This window comes from Mandrillus leucophaeus, unplaced genomic scaffold (genome assembly GCF_000951045.1).
Source record: "Mandrillus leucophaeus isolate KB7577 unplaced genomic scaffold, Mleu.le_1.0 Scaffold238, whole genome shotgun sequence".
Classification (NCBI taxonomy): domain Eukaryota; kingdom Metazoa; phylum Chordata; class Mammalia; order Primates; family Cercopithecidae; genus Mandrillus; species Mandrillus leucophaeus.
In genome coordinates this window covers 949,279-967,560 of record NW_012102454.1, presented here as the reverse complement: position 1 = coordinate 967,560, position 18,282 = coordinate 949,279, and the positions used below count along the sequence as shown (strand labels likewise).

General features: G+C 43.3%; 1 protein-coding gene across 1 annotated transcript; it reads right to left on the bottom strand.

Moving 5' to 3' along the window:
- Nucleotides 1-2,113: 2,113 nt before the first annotated feature.
- On the bottom strand, nucleotides 2,114-17,834 carry ZNF599 (zinc finger protein 599). Its single transcript, XM_011982292.1, has 4 exons — nucleotides 17,184-17,834; nucleotides 13,792-13,918; nucleotides 11,698-11,793; nucleotides 2,114-4,609 (listed from the first exon to the last, which is right to left on the bottom strand). The coding sequence occupies exons 1-4, from the start codon at nucleotides 17,199-17,201 to the stop codon at nucleotides 3,084-3,086; spliced, it is 1,767 nt and encodes a 588-aa protein (XP_011837682.1). The 5' UTR covers nucleotides 17,202-17,834; the 3' UTR covers nucleotides 2,114-3,083.
- Between the last annotated feature and the right edge of the window lie 448 nt (nucleotides 17,835-18,282).

Sequence of the window (18,282 nt, the reverse complement as noted above, 5' to 3'; positions counted from 1 at the left end):
CAGAATCGCTTGAATCTGGGAGGTGGAGGTTGCAGTGAGCCAAGATCACACCATTGCACTCAGCCTGGGCAAGAACAGTGAAACTCTGTTTCAAAAAAAAAAAAGATTCATTCAGTCATGAGTTATATGCTGTTGTCTGTGAGTTCAATGTTTACAAATCAACAATACAATACAACCAGAAATAGGAGAAAATTCACCTGTCTGTACATGAGGCAGCTCCTAGAAGTATAAAAAGGAACATCTAAAATGCATGATGAAGTTATAGAAAACATGAAAAAAAGGCTAAATTTATGGGTGAATCAGATGATGACCAATAAAAAATAGAGGACAGCATTATTGTGAGGCTTAAAGCCAAAGAAATTTATGGTCATGACACCTAAGTAAGGAAAATGCTAACCCTGCTTAGCTAGTGCTGGCTACTCACACATTTCAAAAGGCACTACAACATAAAAGGTATTAAACTGGCAGGCAAATTCTTCTGAGAGCTGTAGAAGAATTTAAATAATATCCACTAAATGTTATCCAGGAAAAGGGTTATGAGAAAAGACAGGTTTCAACACTGATGAGAGTGGCTTGTTTTAGAAGGCAATGAATCTATATAGCACAAATGGCCTCCAAAGTCCCTTACTTTAAATCAAAGATCCTGCAACCTTGCTACTGTGCATCAGTACCAATGGTAACTATAAGTGCAAACCACTAACGGTGTACAGAACCCCAAATCCATAGGAACTTAAAGAGAAAAACCTGAGCCATATTCCAGTCCACTGCAGGTGGAAAGAAAAGCATGGGTGACTTCCGAAATATTCTGGGATTGGTTTTACAACTGCTTCATCCAAGAAGTTGAATGCTATCTCCAAGGCAAAAACTTTGCCTTCGAAGTTTAATTAATTTGAAATAATGCTCCAGTTCATTGCCATAAAGAACCTGAAAATTCCCACTGCAACCTAGATATAATTTTTATGGCCACGAACACATCTGTCATACAACCCTTCAATCAGAGCGTACTTAAAAGCTTTCAAGGTGCACAGCATGAAGGACCTTTATAGCAAGGCTTGTGAGGCTCTCAACACCAACAAGGAAACCACGATTTTGGACTACTGGAAGCCAGTCACTGTAAGCAACGTTATTGAGGCATCAAAGTCAGTGATGATTAAAGATTGTGATGAAGGTCAGCCTAAGATTCCAAGAATTGTCCTTACAGCAGCAAAAATATCAAACTGAAATCCTGCCTTGGAAACATTTTCAATTACATGGAAGAATATGACCCTATACTCGAATGTAGCCTCAAATTTAAGCCCCTAACCTCCACTGCACTCCTTTATACTGGGACACTCAGGTGGGGCCGGGCACAGTGGCTCACGCCTGTAATCCCAACACTTTGGAGGCTGAGGAAGGAGGATCACTTGAGTCCAGGAGTTTGAGACCACCCTGCGCAATATAGTGAAACCCCCACCTCTACAAAAAACAAATGAGCTGGGCATTATGGCACATACCTGTGATCCCAGCTACTCGGGAAGCTCAGTTGGGAGGATTGCTTCAGCCCAGGAGGCAAGGCTGCAGTCAGCTGTGATCACTCCACTGCACTCTAGCCTGGGCAACAGAGTGAGACCCTGTCTCAAAAAAAGATAAGAACACTTTAGGTGAAAAGCCAGACAAGGCTGATGCAATTTTTCATGCCAGTTCAGGAGGGAAAACTGCTGATGCTGTCAACAGGTGGCAAAAGTCAAACTCCTGAAGTGAAAATTGCCAGATGTCGATATGGCACCCTCAGAAATGCCTTCCTCTTCTGCAGAGTAAGTTGCATCAGCCTCTTCCTTAGTTTTCTGGGGTAAGTCAAAGTCAAGAAGTTTAACCATACAGTGCGCTGTCCCATCTTGCAGCTCCATCAAAAGTACCATTTTAATCTTTTTTTTAATCTTTGATGTTTTTCCCCCAGGACTATCTTTATTGGCATGACTGTACTGTATCATATAGGTGTTCACAGTACCATTTACCATATGAGTACTGTACAGTTTACTATGTTTATTGTATATGAATACTGTATATGTGTACTGTGTGTACATAATTAAGAGGTAAAGCAGTATAATATACTGAGTACATTACACAAACATGCTATAATTAAAATATTTTTATTATAAAGAATAGTAATTATAATTATTCAAGAAACACTGATAAGGTGTCTTTAAACAAACAGACAAACAAACAAACAAATACCCATAGAAGAAAGTTATATGTTGACTGCTTGATAAAAATGTTTGGATCCAAGGCTCATAGAAGCTAACCCTGTATTTCCTCTAGCAACAATCATTCAGCATTCACTAATTCAGTGTGCACAGAAAATTCACAGAACCTAACTACCACGAGTAACAATCCACTGCATATATATATATATAAATGAATGTGTGTACATGTGCACATGTGTTACATATTTCATGACTCAAGCCTTTATATTTCTCACAAAGACTTACACTCCCTCAAGGGTAGAGATGGCAGTTTTGGAACAATGAATACTTCTAATAAATGTTGGCAGAGCTGCCCTCAATGGTCCAATTCTCCTTAGAGAGAGATATATATAAGACATACAAAGGGGATGAGACTTTTTCAATGTCTTATTCCCTGTTCCATCCCCCAACCCGCCAAATGACAAACTGTCATAAACAGGGAAATTGGAAACAAGTTATGCACGTCTTTTTCTTTTCTCTTCTAGATTGTGTCCTCCATCTCTCATTATTTTAAAGTATGCTTGAGATGGATTTATAGTATTAATAAGAGGAAAGTTGTTGCTGACATTTTACCTAAATGCATGTTAACCACCAGGTCTCTCCTCTCTATTATTCTCAGGTACAGTGTAAGGCTCTAAACTGGGTCAATCTTTAATATAATTCTTTGGATGATAAGTGATTACCTGCCATAAAAAGATTTCACAGGGACAATTTTGTTTCTCGTTAGTATAAATTCTCAGATACTAGGACATTTCTCTGGCCAAAAGATTTCCCTCAATAGTTACATTCAAAAGGAAAGGTATGTCACCACTATGAGTTCACTAAAGGCGAACACACTTGTAAAAGTCCTTCCTGTATCTTTTAAACTCTGGTATGAATCTTTCGATGGTGAGTGAACGATGAACTGTGGCTGAAGGTCTTTCCACATTCATTGCATTCAAAGGGTTTCTCTCCAGTGTGAGTTCTCATGTGCTGAGTTAAAGCAAAGTTGTCACAGAAGGCTTTCTCACATTCTTTGCATTCAAAGGGTTTTTCTCCAGTATGGATCCTGTTATGCCGAACAAAATTTGCAGGTTGGGTAAAAGCCTTCCCACATTCTCTACAAACATAGGGTTTCTCTCCAGTGTGAATCCTCATGTGTCGAGTGAAGGAAGAGCTATAGTAAAAGGCTTTTGCACATTCTTTGCACTCCAAGGGTTTTTGCCCACTGTGGGTCCTGTTGTGTCGAATAAAAACAGAATGGTGTGTAAAGGCCTTTCCACATTTACCGCACTCATAAGGCTTCTCACCAGTGTGAATCCTCATGTGTTGAATTAAGGAAGAGCTGTCACAAAAGGCCTTCCCACATTCTTTGCACTCAAAGGGCTTCTCTCCGGTATGGGTCCTCTTATGTCGGATGAAAGTGGAGCGATGAGTAAAGGCCTTTCCACATTCACCGCACTCATAGGGTTTCTCTCCAGTGTGAATCCTCATGTGCTGAGTGAAGGATGAGTTGAGGCAAAAGGCTTTTCCACATTCTTTACATAAAAATGGTTTTTCTCCCGTGTGGGTCATATTGTGCTGGATAAATGTGGAGCGGTGCGTGAAGGCCTTTCCACATTTACTGCACTCATAGAGTTTCTTTCCAGTATGAATCCTCATGTGTTGAGCAAATGAGGAACTGTAGTAAAAAGCTTTCCCACATTCTTTGCATAAAAAGGGTTTTTCTCGAGTGTGAGTCATATTATGCTGGATAAAAGAAGAGCGGTGGGTGAATGCTTTGCCACATTCTTTGCACTCATAGGGCTTATCTCCGGTGTGAATACGCTGGTGCTCTGTGAGGTGAAACCTGCGTTTGAAGGCTTTCCCACACTCAATACACTTATATGGCTTTTCCCCAGTATGAAGTCTCATATGTCGAATGACATCAGCCATATAACGACAGGCTTTCCCACACTCATTGCACTCATAGGGCTTCACTCCAGCATGAATCTGTTGATGCCGAACAAGGGCCCACTTCTTGCTAAAGCCTTTCCCACATTCCATGCATGTGTAAGGGTTATTCCTTGCATCAATTATGGGGTCTTTTTCTGGTCGTTGAGAGTCATGTTCATGGACAGCATCTTGTGCAGTGACTCGTTCCTGTAAAACCCTTAAGCCCAGACTATCATCTGGCTCCAAATCGTCATGTTTATAGCTCAGCTTCCCAGGGCATATCTCTTTGTGCAGGTTTGTTCCTGGCCTCAAGTTCCCTTCCTGAATTTCTATTAGCTTTTCCTCATCTCTAGCTTGCCCAAACCTGGAATCTCTTGAGGATCTCTGTGCCAGAAATTCCTGGAAAGAGGATTCTTCAGAGAAGGCCAGCTGAGAAACAGTAGGCTCTGTAGTCTTGGGTTTTGCTTTTTCACCTGAAGGAAATCCAATATAAAAAAAAAACAACATTAGTGATGTCAACATAGAACAAACAAAATCACTATTTTAGCAGAAGAATGAAGGTGACAACAGTGTCTCTGATGTCTACTGCATTTTTTTTTCTTTTTTTTGAGTCTCGTTCTGTCGCTCAGGCTCGAGTGCCATGGCACGATCTTGGCTCACTGCAAGCTCCGCCTCACGGGTTCACACCATTCTCCTGCCTCAGCCTCCAGAGTAGCTGGGACTACAGGCGCCCACCACCACACCCAGCTAATTTTTTTGTATTTGTAGTAGAGACGGGGTTTCACCATGTTAGCCAGGATGGTCTCGATCTCCTGACCTCGTGATCCGCCCACCTTGGCCTCCCAAAGTGCTGGGATTACAGGCGTAAGCCACCACACCTGGCCGCCTACTGCATTTTTACATCTCTCAAAACCAGGCTTGCAAATTCTTTCTTAATTCTTGGACTCTTGAGATCTTTAAAAGGAAACCCAAAGGAAAAGCAAGGGCAGAGGACAGAGAATCTGGAATGGAGACAGCTCCTCACTCTCCCAAATGAGGGAGATTGGGCAGACTAATAATTACAATGTGTGTGATGAATGTGCTCTGACAGAGGCAGTCTCATGGCACTATGGCAATGCAGGGAAGGTATACTTAACATGGCCCAGAAGAGAGACAGAGAGGGATCAGAGGATGTCTTGGATCACAGCACCAAGAAAAGGTGCTATGTGAGCTTTCTTTAAAAAGAGGAGTAGGAGTTCCCAGACAGAGGAATTAGGAGGGAAACTTTGGCAGATGAAAACAGAATGTACAAGGGTTGAAAGTCTTGAGAGAATGCTGATTGCTGAGTAATGTAAATGGAATGAGATGATGGAGATGAGGATGGAAAGGCAGGCAGAGACAGAGAAGAAACATATTCTCAGGATTCTTGCCTGTAAAAGTGAGGAGGGTGAGAAGCATCTGGATGAGCATCTGGAGTCCACAATGTCTGAATAAAGACTAAGTGAACATACACAAAATAGGTAAGATCTACATGAAGAAAATTATAAAACTTAACGCACTAAAGATCTATATGAAAAGAGATTAATCAATATAAAGTTGTCAGTTATCCCTAAATTCACTTCTAAATTCAGTACAACATCAGATAAAATCTCAATAGGGTTTTTCATAGATATTGACAAGCTGACTGTGGATAGAGACCAGTCAGCTAATACAGAGACTAGGATAACTCTGAAGAATAAAGTAGGGGACTTATCCTATGAGGAATTAGTATTATGATGAAACTATATGCATTCAGGCAGTGTGGTTAGGCATAGATATAAGACAAACGGTGAAAGGGAAAAATGAAATGGAGAACTCAGAAATGTATATATGTAACTTTGATATATGATAGAAGCAGCAGAGAAGGCCATTGGGAAAAGGAGGAACCATTCAATAAATGGATTTCGAACAATTATTTGCCACATGGAGAAAAATGAAATAATATTCCTACCTCATACCACATACAGAATTACCTCCAGAGTGATTAAGATCCAACTGTCAGAAGCTAAACATTAAACACAAAATAAAAATAAGTATCTTTTGAGAAAGATTTCTAGAACAAGATATAAAAGCATTAATCATAAATGAAAAATTTGACTAGAGTAAATATAATAAACAAAAAAGCAAACAAACAAAAAAGGTAACGTTAGTATCAGATAGCAAAGACCTAAGAAAATGAGACAAAGAGGGGCATCACAAGATAAAGAGAAGACCATGGCACTAGGAAGACAAAATCATCTTAAATCTGTATGCACCAAACACCAGAGCCTCAAAATACATGAACCAAAAACTGAGTTGAAAGGAGAAATAAACTCACAATTATGGTTGGGAACTTCACTCTACCCCAAAATGAAAAATGAACATATTATGCACTGATATTCCACAGAAGATATACATTGACCAATCAACATGTGTTCAACTTTCTTGGTAATGGGGGAAAAACAAATTAGGACCACAATGAGATGCCCCATTTTATACTCACTAGGTTGAAAAAACTAAAGGACCTGACAACATCAACTATTGAAGAGTATGTTGTTCTATGAAATCGTTCAGATACGGCAAGGGAAGTGAAATGGGTATAACCATTTTAGGAAACAACAGAGCATTATCTAGTAAAATTCTTCTTTTGCTTATCTTATAATCCAGAAATGCCAGTCCAAGGAACTTTACTAAGAGAAACTCCTATAGATGTGTCTGAGGTCACATATATGAATTTATGGCAGCATTGTTTATGAGAACAAAAAACAATAAGCAAACATTTTTAAGCTCTCCCTGAAAATGAATACATTGTGTTATATTCATGCAACTGACTATAGCAGGAAAAAAATGAGTGAACTACAGCTATATGCATCATGAATGTTAGTAACTTACTGTTGAATAAGAGTGAAAACCCTAGAAGACAATATAAACCACAATACACTTTTTATAATGTTCAAAAAAGCAAAATACACACACACAAGAATACAATGTAACAACCTTTTATTTTTTTAGAAGGTTTATCAGTTTTAAATGGCATTATAAAAAGATATATAGATATGTTAAATTTATTTTTCTGACTTTTATTGTGATAAAATATAAAATTCACCATTTTGAGATGAAACAATCTTAAAAAGTAATAGGAAGACAAAGATAAAGTGGGCAAATATTTTAAATCACTCAAATTACCAAAACTGACAAGCAAAATCAGAATATCTGAATAGCCTATATTTATGGAAAAAACCTGAATCTTCCTACAGAATAAGCAATGGAATAACAAATCTTAAATTGGCCATGTATGCAAGGGAGGCAGCACAGGAATGGGAAAGGAAAGAAACACATCAACAGATGCAAGAAGCAGGTAATGTTCTTGTACTTGGCGAAAGTTTGTAGGTGTTCATTGCGATCTTTTTAAAGGAGGATGAATAAATAATAAAATGCAACGAAAGAAAATAAAACAAAAAACCAGGACACGCATTGACTAATGACCACAATGTGTCATAAATCACTATTTATCATTTTTCTAATTCTGCACACCTAGGGACAATTATGAAAGTCAGAGGGGGGTCCAGGTGTGGTAGCTCATGCCTGTAATCCCAGCACTTTGGAAGGCCAAGACAGGCGGATCACTGAAGGTCGGGAGTTCGAGACCAGCCTGGCCAACATGGTAAACCTCTTGTAAGAAGAGACACTAGAGAGCTTCCACTGTGTGTGAAGACACTGAGGGAAGGCCATGTGAGCACAAAGTGAGAAGACAGCTGTCTGCAAGCTGGGAAGACAAACCTTATCAGAACTCAACCATGCTGGTACCTTGCCCTTAGACTTGCGGCCTCTAGACCTGAGAGAAAATACATTTCTGCTATATAAGCCATGCAGTCTATAGTATTTTATTACAGCAGCCAGAGCAGACTAACATACTTTTTTAAGACTCACTTTCCTCATCTGAAAAACTGGGATGCTCTGTTCCTGCCTACAAGCTGTTAGGAGAAAAAGCATATAAAACATTTGTTTGTGGCTGGGTGTGGGGGCTCACACCTATAATCCCAGTGCTTTGGGAGGCTGAGGCAGGAAGATCACTTGAGGCCAGGAATTACCAGCCTGGCCAACATAGCAAAACCCCATCTCTACTAAAAATACAAAAAAATCAGCCAAGTGTGGTGGTGTATGCCTGTAATCGCAATTAGGAGGCTGAGGCACAACAATCACTTGAATCCAAGAGGCAGAGGCTGCAATGAGCTGAGATTGTGCCACTGCACACTAGCCTAGGCGACAGAGTGAGACCCTGTCTGAAAAAAAAAACAAAAACCAAACAAAAGTTCATTTGCGTGTGACAAAGGGTAAATGTTTGGTAAACTGTAGACCACTGTCTATTATCATTATTATAGTTGAATTTAGCAATCAGGATGGCAACAGTGACCTGGGTAAGAACATATTAAGTGCTGTGGTGCTGAGCAACACCACTACCAGGCATCAAGGAATAAAGGGAAAGACACCAACTGCTCAGGCGTATGTGGAACAATGAAGGCTCTCATCCATGGCTGGTGGAAATGTGAAATGGTGAGTTACTCTGAAACTAGTGGTTTCGATTAAAGCTAATCTATGCCCACACTTGATGTGGCCAGTCCACTTGTATGTATATTCCCCACAGAAATATGAGTTTATATCCAACAAAAAATAAAATCAAGAATATTCGTAAGAGTAGTCTTCATAATAATATTCCAAAATGGAGACCAAATCAAATGTCCATCAATAGGAAAATGGGTCTATGTAGTCTATTCATTCAATGATGGTAATGAACTAACTCCAACTATATGCAACCACATGAATGAATCTGAGTCATAAAGATTATCGAAAGAAGTCAGGACAGAGTATATACTGGAAGGTTCTACGTATATGCCTTCAAAACTAATGTATGGTGATAGAGTGTAAACACTGGCTACTTTTGTAGAAGGGGATACTGACAAAGAATGAGCACAAGGAGCCTGTTAAGTGCTGAAAACACTGTATTTCTTGAACTGTGAGGTGGTTTCTCTGACTTGTACATATATAAAATTTTACAGAAATGAAACTTTATGATTTGTACACTTATTATGTATAAATTGCACCTCAGTACAAACATAAGGGAAAAAATAAAGGAAGGTCTTGTGTAGATGTCTCTTCAAAGAATGAGAAGACTCCTCCAACAAGCTTGGCTATTCAGGTGAAATAGAGTCAGCAATATTTAGATGCTGCTGGAGACGTAAGAGAATTAAAAAAAAAAAAGTTTCCCATGACTCTGGAGAAGTTTCTGGAAAATGATGATGTTATCAGAAACATCATCATTTTTTTAAATGTTGAGTACAGAGGGGATGAAAATATAGAAGAGGTAGGAAATAAGTGAAGAAGCATGTTCCCTGATGCAGCAGAGAGATTCATGTATGGCTTCTCATGATCCCCAAGTCCTGGTGTTCACACCCTTTTGTAGTCCCCCTTTAGAATATTGGCAGGACCTCGATTTGCTTCTAAAGAATAGAATATGGCAAAGATGATGGAATGTACATGATAAAATATATGTAATTTTATAAGACTGAAGCATCAGTTTTGCTGGAGTCTCACATAGTGGCTTGATTTGAAGAAGTGAGCTGACTGTGACGAGCTATGAGCTGCCTATGACAGTCCTGAGAGGACCTGGCTAAGCTGTGCCCGGACTCCCAATCCATAGGTGGGAGATAGTAAATGAGTGATGTTTCCAGCTGCAGGGTTTGTGGTAATATTGTTACATATGAATAGCAGTAGATGCCTAATACACTTGAGAAGGCAGGAAGTGTAATCTAGATTCTGCTGGAGAAATCAGCCATGGCTAGGATGAGAACTCTTCCACGGAAGTGAGAAGGAAGTTGCAGGATGAGTCAGATGCACGTGAATCAGTAAGTGTCAAAAACCAAGAAAATCAAGTGTGTAGGCTTTATTCATAAAGTAGGTCAGATGCTCTGACATCAGTGGCAAGGGAGGCGGTGATACACGGAATATGTGAGTGGACGCAGATATAACACACAGGGCTGACCAGAGGCACAGAGCACATGTGGGGAAAACAGTGAGGAATATGGCAGCATTATGCAGGCAAGAGATAATCACTTGGCCTAGAGTACTAATGCTGGAACTGATGGAACTGGTGAAGGTGAGGGATTCAGGAGACATGGATGATGTAAAGCGGTCAAGATTCGGGGATGGCTGGATATTGGGTATGAGGGAGATGGAGGTATTGAGGGGTTGTCCACGTTTGTTTTTAGCCTTCTCCACTCACTGAAAGGGGCATTATCTGAAAATGGGGAGATCATGAGGTCCTTTTGAAGCATGATGAGTGTGAGGTGCCTCTGAGACATTCAAGTGAAAATGTGGAACTGGGGAGAGGGGTGAAAGCTGGCTGAGCAGGCAAGAAGGACATTAGAGGGGCGAGATGGTGAATCTGCAGTGTCACAAATCCAGCTGCTTGATGGCTCCAGCTCCCTTTGGCAGCCCAGATGTGGGACTGACAAAGGCAATCATCACCTTGAGGTTTTAGAAGACAGGAGGGCCAGAAAACAATAGGGCTAGGGAGTGCTTCTGGGTATCTGATACACAAATGAAAGGATGGATGGATGGATGGATCAATAAATGATGGGCTGGAGAAGGTGAAAAATGGTGGGATGCAGAGTGTAGTTTGAAATAGTAATCTGCAGGAAAAGAAAGGACTGTTCTGAATGCAGAAGAACGTCCGAGCTATCACTATTCCTTACGACTAACACTACATGAATATTACTAACAGGTAACTTCTGTTGAGCCACTCTGGGTCAGGCAGTGTGCTAGGCAGTTTCCTGTTATGCAATCACATTCCCAAACAACCCAGTCATGCAGAAACAATCATCACTATCTTTCAAATGTAGGCTAAGTTTATCAGATAAGTGTATGTTCACTATACCCATGGGCTCTTCTCCTTAGGCATAAAGCTAAACCACATTTCCCAGCCTGATACAACATGTATCCTAATACCTAGTTCTTGTCAATGAAATGTGAATGGAAGTGATGTGTGTGTGCAAGTGGAAGTGACTACTGCCACCTCTCCCATTCCTCTTGGCCGGGGCAACCTTAAAGCTGCATATTGACAATAGAATGCATGTGATCCCTAAATAAATACAGGTACATGGCTTTCCCGCTGACCCACACTGGACTATGGCATGGATGAAAAAACTAAACTAAACTAAATCTGTTAAGTCACCAGGATTTTGGAGTTTATTTTTCAGAGAAGGTAAATAACTCAGCCTAACTTATATACCAAAGGCACAGTGACATCACACAACTTCTCCAGAGTCATGAGGCTAGTGAGTGGCAAATCATTAAAGCCTAGAATCTGTCTCCTACTGAGCATATTCCAACCTGAATAAAGGTGAAGAGTGTGTGACGGAGTGGGAAGATGGGGAACCATGGGGTCAAGAGCTCCATGACCACTCAAGACCACAAAATAGCTGCCCATGGCATTTCAGACACAGTGATGCCTGGGTGGTCTGCAGGCTGCCCTGATACTCACTGCCAGACTCTCAAAGTCACCAACCTGCACAAGTGCTTTGGGAGAGGCCTCTCTTCACTGTCCACAGGTCCTGTCCATGTTCCAGTAGGTAGATCAGCTCTGGTTTGGGAACAGGATGCCCTGTGCATGGAGAAACAAATGGAGTATGGTATATAGGTAAAGACAAAAAGAAAAGTCTGAGGTGGAAAGGAGTATATACATTTAACATACTGCAACGAAACCCCAGAAGGGGCCCTCCCGCGCTTCACCAAAACTATTTCCTAATTAACCTAAGTCAGTAGGATTCAACCACCCTGTGCATCAAAACTACCTAGCAACACCCAGTTCCAAAAACAGAACAAATTAAACCAACTCTCTGAGCAGAAGGACTGAGCACTGGTAGTTTTTAAAGCTCCCCAGGTGATTTTGGTGCCCATGATGGTTGAAAAACACAGGACTAAATCGCCTGATGAATGGCATCTATTGATAGTCAGTTGTGTAAGGCAGGCCAGTGACTGAAGCTGAATATGGAGGCCTACTGCCCCACAAGGGTACTGGCCAGGGCCCTAGATTGAGGAGAGAAAGCAGATAGAGAACTGGGTTAGCATGGATTGGCACTGACTAAGCCAGGAGCCAGCAGCACCTCAGGGCTTCTTATTAGGTGAAGTAATAAATTATTTTCAGGGTGAAACTGGCAGGAGGTGGTCTTCTTCCACATGCAGCCACACACATTTTGCCAACTGGGAAGGCTAAAAGACAGAAGACTCTGAAGAGAAGTCAGTGACTGAGGCACCAGGACCCAGAAGCATCAACTGGAAAATCTTGTCCTGGCATGCATCCAGCTGTCACTTAGCAAATGTTCACCATAGGATTACGCACACTTCCATGCCACATGCACACTCAGCAAACGTTCTGCCATATGCCTGGCACTGAGCTGGGTGATGAGCAGTGTTAGAGGGGAATCAGGCCTGCCTTCATCTCTGTTAAGGAATCAAGCACCCTGCTCCCACACGGATGCTGCTCATGTCGGTCCCTCCTCCTGGAATGCTGTTCCCCATACATCTCCTTTTCACAGCTAATCACAGTTGTCATAAAATAACACCGCGTTTACTTCATTAATGACTCATCCCTTGTGGGGACGCAGGGCTGGGAGAGCCCTGCCGACGGTAACCATTTTAACATCTGGACGAAGTGAGACCTTGGGCCTCCATTAATTTCTACTCAGACCAACTTCTGGGCAAACTGGCCATTAGAGGTTTAGGTGGCAGAGCATTTGGTATTTATTAATTTGTTAAATGTAGCAAACACATGTGGAAGTTATTTTGTTTCCAGCTCTATTCTAAGCACTTTACGGGTATTAGTTAACTTGCTGTGACAGGTTACTATAAAAATGGCAAAATCAAAATGGTATCAGGTCCCAGCAAGTTCCTGCTGCCTGCTCGAGGCTGGGAGTTTGAGGCTACTCTTTCTACTGAGGAAGAAATTCAGCAACAGCTACCGGAGTGTTAAAGATTCAGCCCTAAGCCAACACTCAACATTCAAGAGGCAGGAAAGAGAAAAGAAACAAAGAACAGCTTTCTCAGATAGCATACACCCATGCCATTTGAGAATGTGTCTATGCCCCCTTTACATAATCATCTGTAGCAGCAGAGGAGCAAGGCACAGGCCTTAGGAAGTAAGGGTTACCTGTGCAGGTGCCAGGGGCCAAATAGACTTTTCAGCTGAGACTGTGTTGCTGAGAAAGATACCAGCAGCACTGATAACAAGCACCTTCTTAGTACCTGTGTCAATCACGCGCTGCTTGCAGAACCTCCCATTATCCACAGGTCCTGCTAACTGGGCTGTGAGGACATCTGACTCAACCAAGCTGGGCCAATTACCTCTTGTGGCAGTCTGGGATAAGGATATCAGACTGAGGCCGGCTGTGTTAGACAGTGGGATGAAAGTGTTGAGGAGGACTATGTTCCTTACACAACAATCTTTGATGGAAACCCAGCAACAGGAGGTCAGACTACAACGTGCGGAGGCTGCAGGGATCAGGGAAGGGCGTGTCCTGAGGCTTCTGGACCAGCCATGCCTAGAAAGGGTGGATTCAAAGAGGCTGTGGGTCCCCGACATGGGAAGGTAATGAGGTCTTACCCAGTGAGACCAGGAGCCTACAGGTCTCCAGCATCACCTCCTGGTACAGGGTCCTCTGGGCCAGGTCCAGGTGCCCCCATTCCTCTCCAGTGAAGGTCACAACCACGTCTTCAAATGATACTAATGCCTGGGAAGTCAAACAGAGGTGACAGGTGGTGTGGAGCTATTAGGTGAAATTACAGCCCATTTCTTGGTTACCGGCAAAGGGTCCAGAGGCCCTGAATCACTGAGCAACTCCTGAGAAGCACTGAGCTCTGTGGAGGAAGATGGTGCCGCTGACAGAATACAAAGATGTGGGAGAGAAAAGCCTCCTATGTTGGAAACCACTGGAAAATGATACGAGACAATGATAATCCCATATGACTGTGAAGAGCAGACAGTAACATCCTAGGACGTTAGAAGAGTGGGGAAAAATAAGAATTCAAACAATAATCACAGTAGCAGTAGCTGAGCCTCACTGGTCTGTGCCATTTGCCTGCACCCGAGGGCTTTACATGCTGTGTTCAAGCAACTAAATGTCTCCAGGTCTGGAATCAGGCTCCTGAAGTTTAGAACCAGCCTCTTGAACCAACCCATGCCAGATGCATGACCTTGGAGCAGTCTCTTAATTTCTTGGCGCCCCAGTTTCCACATCAATACATTAATAGTTCCCACTTCAACAGACTGTTGTGAGAATTAATGAGAAAACGTTCATAAAGCAAACACTGCAGTGCCCAGCATGTGTTACAATGTGTTTGTCAATTTCAGTAATCATCCTATAGCCCATGATGTAAATGCCATCATCATCTCCATTTCACAGTCAGCAAATTGAGGCTCAGAGTCAAGTCACTCAGAGGTGTATGTCTAATAAGCAGAAGCAGGATTTGAACCCACATCTCTCAGGTCCAGGATCTATGAGTGTGACCCCTGTACTCCTCCATCACCACAGTGAATCCACAGTGACAAGTGCTAAAAATATTTCCTATAATTTTTACAATTAAAACAATTTCAGCCACTCCTGAAAATATTTCCATAGATATGGAAGGAAGAGCAGAGCCTTTCTTTGCCTCATAGAAGAGCTACCTGAAGAGGTGCCAACTGCCTAGGGCTTAGGAGGGCTCAAACAAGGTTTCCCTGCCCTCAGGCAGCTGGGACTTGCAGACTCCCTGGAATATCCCACAATGAGCAGCAACCTGTTCTTTTTCTTCCTGAGCCACGATTAGCACATTTCCCTTAGGTACCAGGTAACACAAGTGGCCAAGGGCAATGCAGGCTGTGGCTCTAAGAACCTGGGCAGTTGCCTTAAGCACCTTGTCTGTCCTGGGTGAGAATGGGATGTTGGCACGATGATCATGAGATGATCACACAAAATACATGTCAGCAGGTGACAAGCCCTGGTGTCATTCTACGTCTCCTCATGCCTCTGCCTTTGTCCATACAGTTCCCTTTGCCAGGAAGGTTCCCCTAAGACCCTTTCATTCCAATGCCCACCTGCTAGAGAGAGGCCTGCACCTTCCCCTTGCAAAGTGTACTTTAGATGTCGCCCCAAGGGATCTCCAGTCCACTGTGGGTGAAATATTGGTTAAAAATGTAAGCTTTTGGCTGGGCACGTTGACTCATGCCAGTAAGTACCTTGAGAGGCCAAAGTGGAAGGATTGTTTGAGTTCAGGAGTTCGAGGCCAGCCTGGGCAACACAGTGAGCCCCTGTCTCTACAAAAATATTTAAAAATTAGCTGGGTGTAGTGGCACACACGGATAATCCTAGCTACTCGGGAGGCTTAGTGGGGAGGATTGCTAGTGAGCTGTGATGCGGCCACTGCACTCCAGCCTGAGCAACAGAGCTAGACCCTCTTTCAAATAAATAAATAAATAAATAAATAATGTAGGCCTTTGTGCTCGACATACTGGATTGTTTCTGTTACTTGTGACCTATGCAACCTTGGGTAGTTAATCTGAGTCTCTGGTTCCTCTTCTGTAAAGAAAGGAAAATGAAAGAATTTTACTCTGAGAAGAAGGGCATTAAAGATAATACGCAGAAACTGCCTCTCAGCACATTATCAGTGTGCTCAGTGAAGACCAGCTATTATTTGTTGCTGTTAGTATTTTTCCTATTTGCTCCGGTAGCACCCTAGGAGAGATCAATGCAGCACACATCCAGGAGAAGGCTTGCAGAGATCTGGGGACAATGTGACAGGGAAAATTGTCCAATGAGCTTGGCATGTGCAGGAGAGAAGAATGGGAGGGGAAGTGTCCTGGTGGACTGGGCAGTGACTCTGCAGCCATGGTGGGGTGTGGGGTGGGGTTGGGTTAGATTAAATCTAAGTAGGATGGGAGCCCCAGAGGGTAGAATCTCATTCATTAATCACTTATCGACTAAGTGGTACAGGCCCAGAACAGAACAGTTTTGGGGGTGGGGATGGAAAACAGAAGCTCACATTCCAGGGTTAGGGGACAGATCCTCAGCCATGAACAATCAAGATAAAGTCAGAAGACTCTAGAAAACAACACAAGAGTGAGAAGACCACAAAGACTGGGAGTGATGATGAAACCAGGGAAGCTCTCTCTGAAGAGACCCTGGAACAAGCTTAGATTGAGGTTAGAGAACAGGCCAGGTGAGGAAAAATGAATAGACAACTCCTGAAGGTGATCAGAGTTATGAGGAGTAAACAGTGTGACATGCTGGAGAGTAACCTGGGGCCTGTTATGTGCTCACATTCCAAGAGACACACATTCACGTACAGTGTCATTAATGAATATTGAACTGGATTTGCTTTTTAAATACAAGAGCATGTGTTAAACAGGAGCACGGATTCACTGCTGTTAGGCGGCATGCCAGATTCATTTGTAATAAACAAGGCATCCACAAAGACAAATCCAATGAGCTTCTTGCCTTCTAGCCTCCTGCCAAAAATGCTGCTCCCGCCTCACCTCTTGCCCTCGAGGCTCTCATTCCCTCTCCTAGCTTTTGGTAGGGCCAGACTTCCGCTGGAATGATTCCCTAAAACAACAGCAGAACCTGGGAAATCCTTCTTCAAAGACGGCACCTAGAGTGATGCTCTCCGAGCACTGAAAGGGGACCACGTCACAAGCGTACCCGCTCCAGTTCCCTCCACAGAGAAAATTATTGAGATTCGCATTTTAGACCCGAGGGAATGGAGGCCGAGGGCAGCGAGGCGACAGCTCAAGGTTAGAGCCAGAAACAGGGACCTCTCCTTCCAACTCCTGTCCTGGATTCAGGACCCTCGGTAGGAAGTGATTAGACCTGCCCTCTCACTTCACCCTCTCCTGGGATCTCCATATCCTAAGGCATCAAAAGGGAGAAGCGCAGGGTCCCGGAATCCCCCGTATTACAGAGAATGGGTGCGTGCGGGAGGTGACTCCAGCGCGCGCGGGCTGCGGAACCCTCCACTCACCAACGCCGGCGCCGCCATAGGCCCAGGGGGCGGGGTGAGGCCGTGAGAGTCGGCGAGGAAGCCGGTACTGCTGGCTCGGCCGACCCCGGGCTCCGGCTCTGGGCTGCGAGGGACCTCAGTCCTCGCCGCCGTGTAAAATGCGCACAAGGTTCGCGGCGCCGCCTCTGCGCGCCGTGGGGACACAGGGCTGGCGCCAAGGCCCCAGGAAGCGTTTTGCAGACACTTGTGGGGGTGAGATCGCGGCTGACATAAAAGCGTGTAAGTGGGTCCTATCCTCCTCACTGTCCGTCTCTATTTGGTCTCGAGAAGTGACCCCTGTCTGGCGTTGTGGCCGGTGTAGCGTCGGTAACAACACCATCCTCAACCTAAAGGCATCCAAAGACTGGACGCCGGAAGTCCCGCGCACGCCGCTACGGGAAACGCCCCTCTGCGCTTTCCGTCTATGGCTTGGGGCCGGCTTCCGTCCCTTGTAGCACTGCCTTCTGGGTAATGTAGTTTGGCAGAATCCGAGTGGTACCTGGAGCGCACTCTGTTCTCGGTGACGCGGCTTCTCAAGGTTCCCAAGAAAGGGATTGGCTTCACCTCCTCGTAAAGGATAGGTACACAGATTTCCGTGGAAATCATCTGGAAATTATCTGAGGCAATGACCCACTCTCATTGGGTAGCCCTGCTCTGCAGAGGCAGTCACAGAGCTGTAACACTGCCTTTTCAATAAAGCTGTTTTCTTCTACCACCGGCTTGCCCTTGAATCCTTTCCTGGGTAAAGCCAAGAACCTTCACAGGCTGAGCCCCACTTTGGGACTCACCTGTCCTGCATCATACTTTTATATTTTAAGTATAAAAAATAAAAGTATATTTTATACTTCAGTCTGTGATCCACTTTGAGTTAACTTTTGTAAAAGATATTAGGTCTAGGTGGGGGTTGTTTTGTTTGGTAGAATAGGACGAATGTGTAAATATAATAATTACAAACAGCTATAAATTATCCTACTAATAATCTGAGGAATTTGGTTAGTTGTGATTTCCTGTTTTGCAATCATTTATTAGAATCACAGGAATAGCAGTGAATTAATCAATAGAAACAACGTCTGCCTTGCTA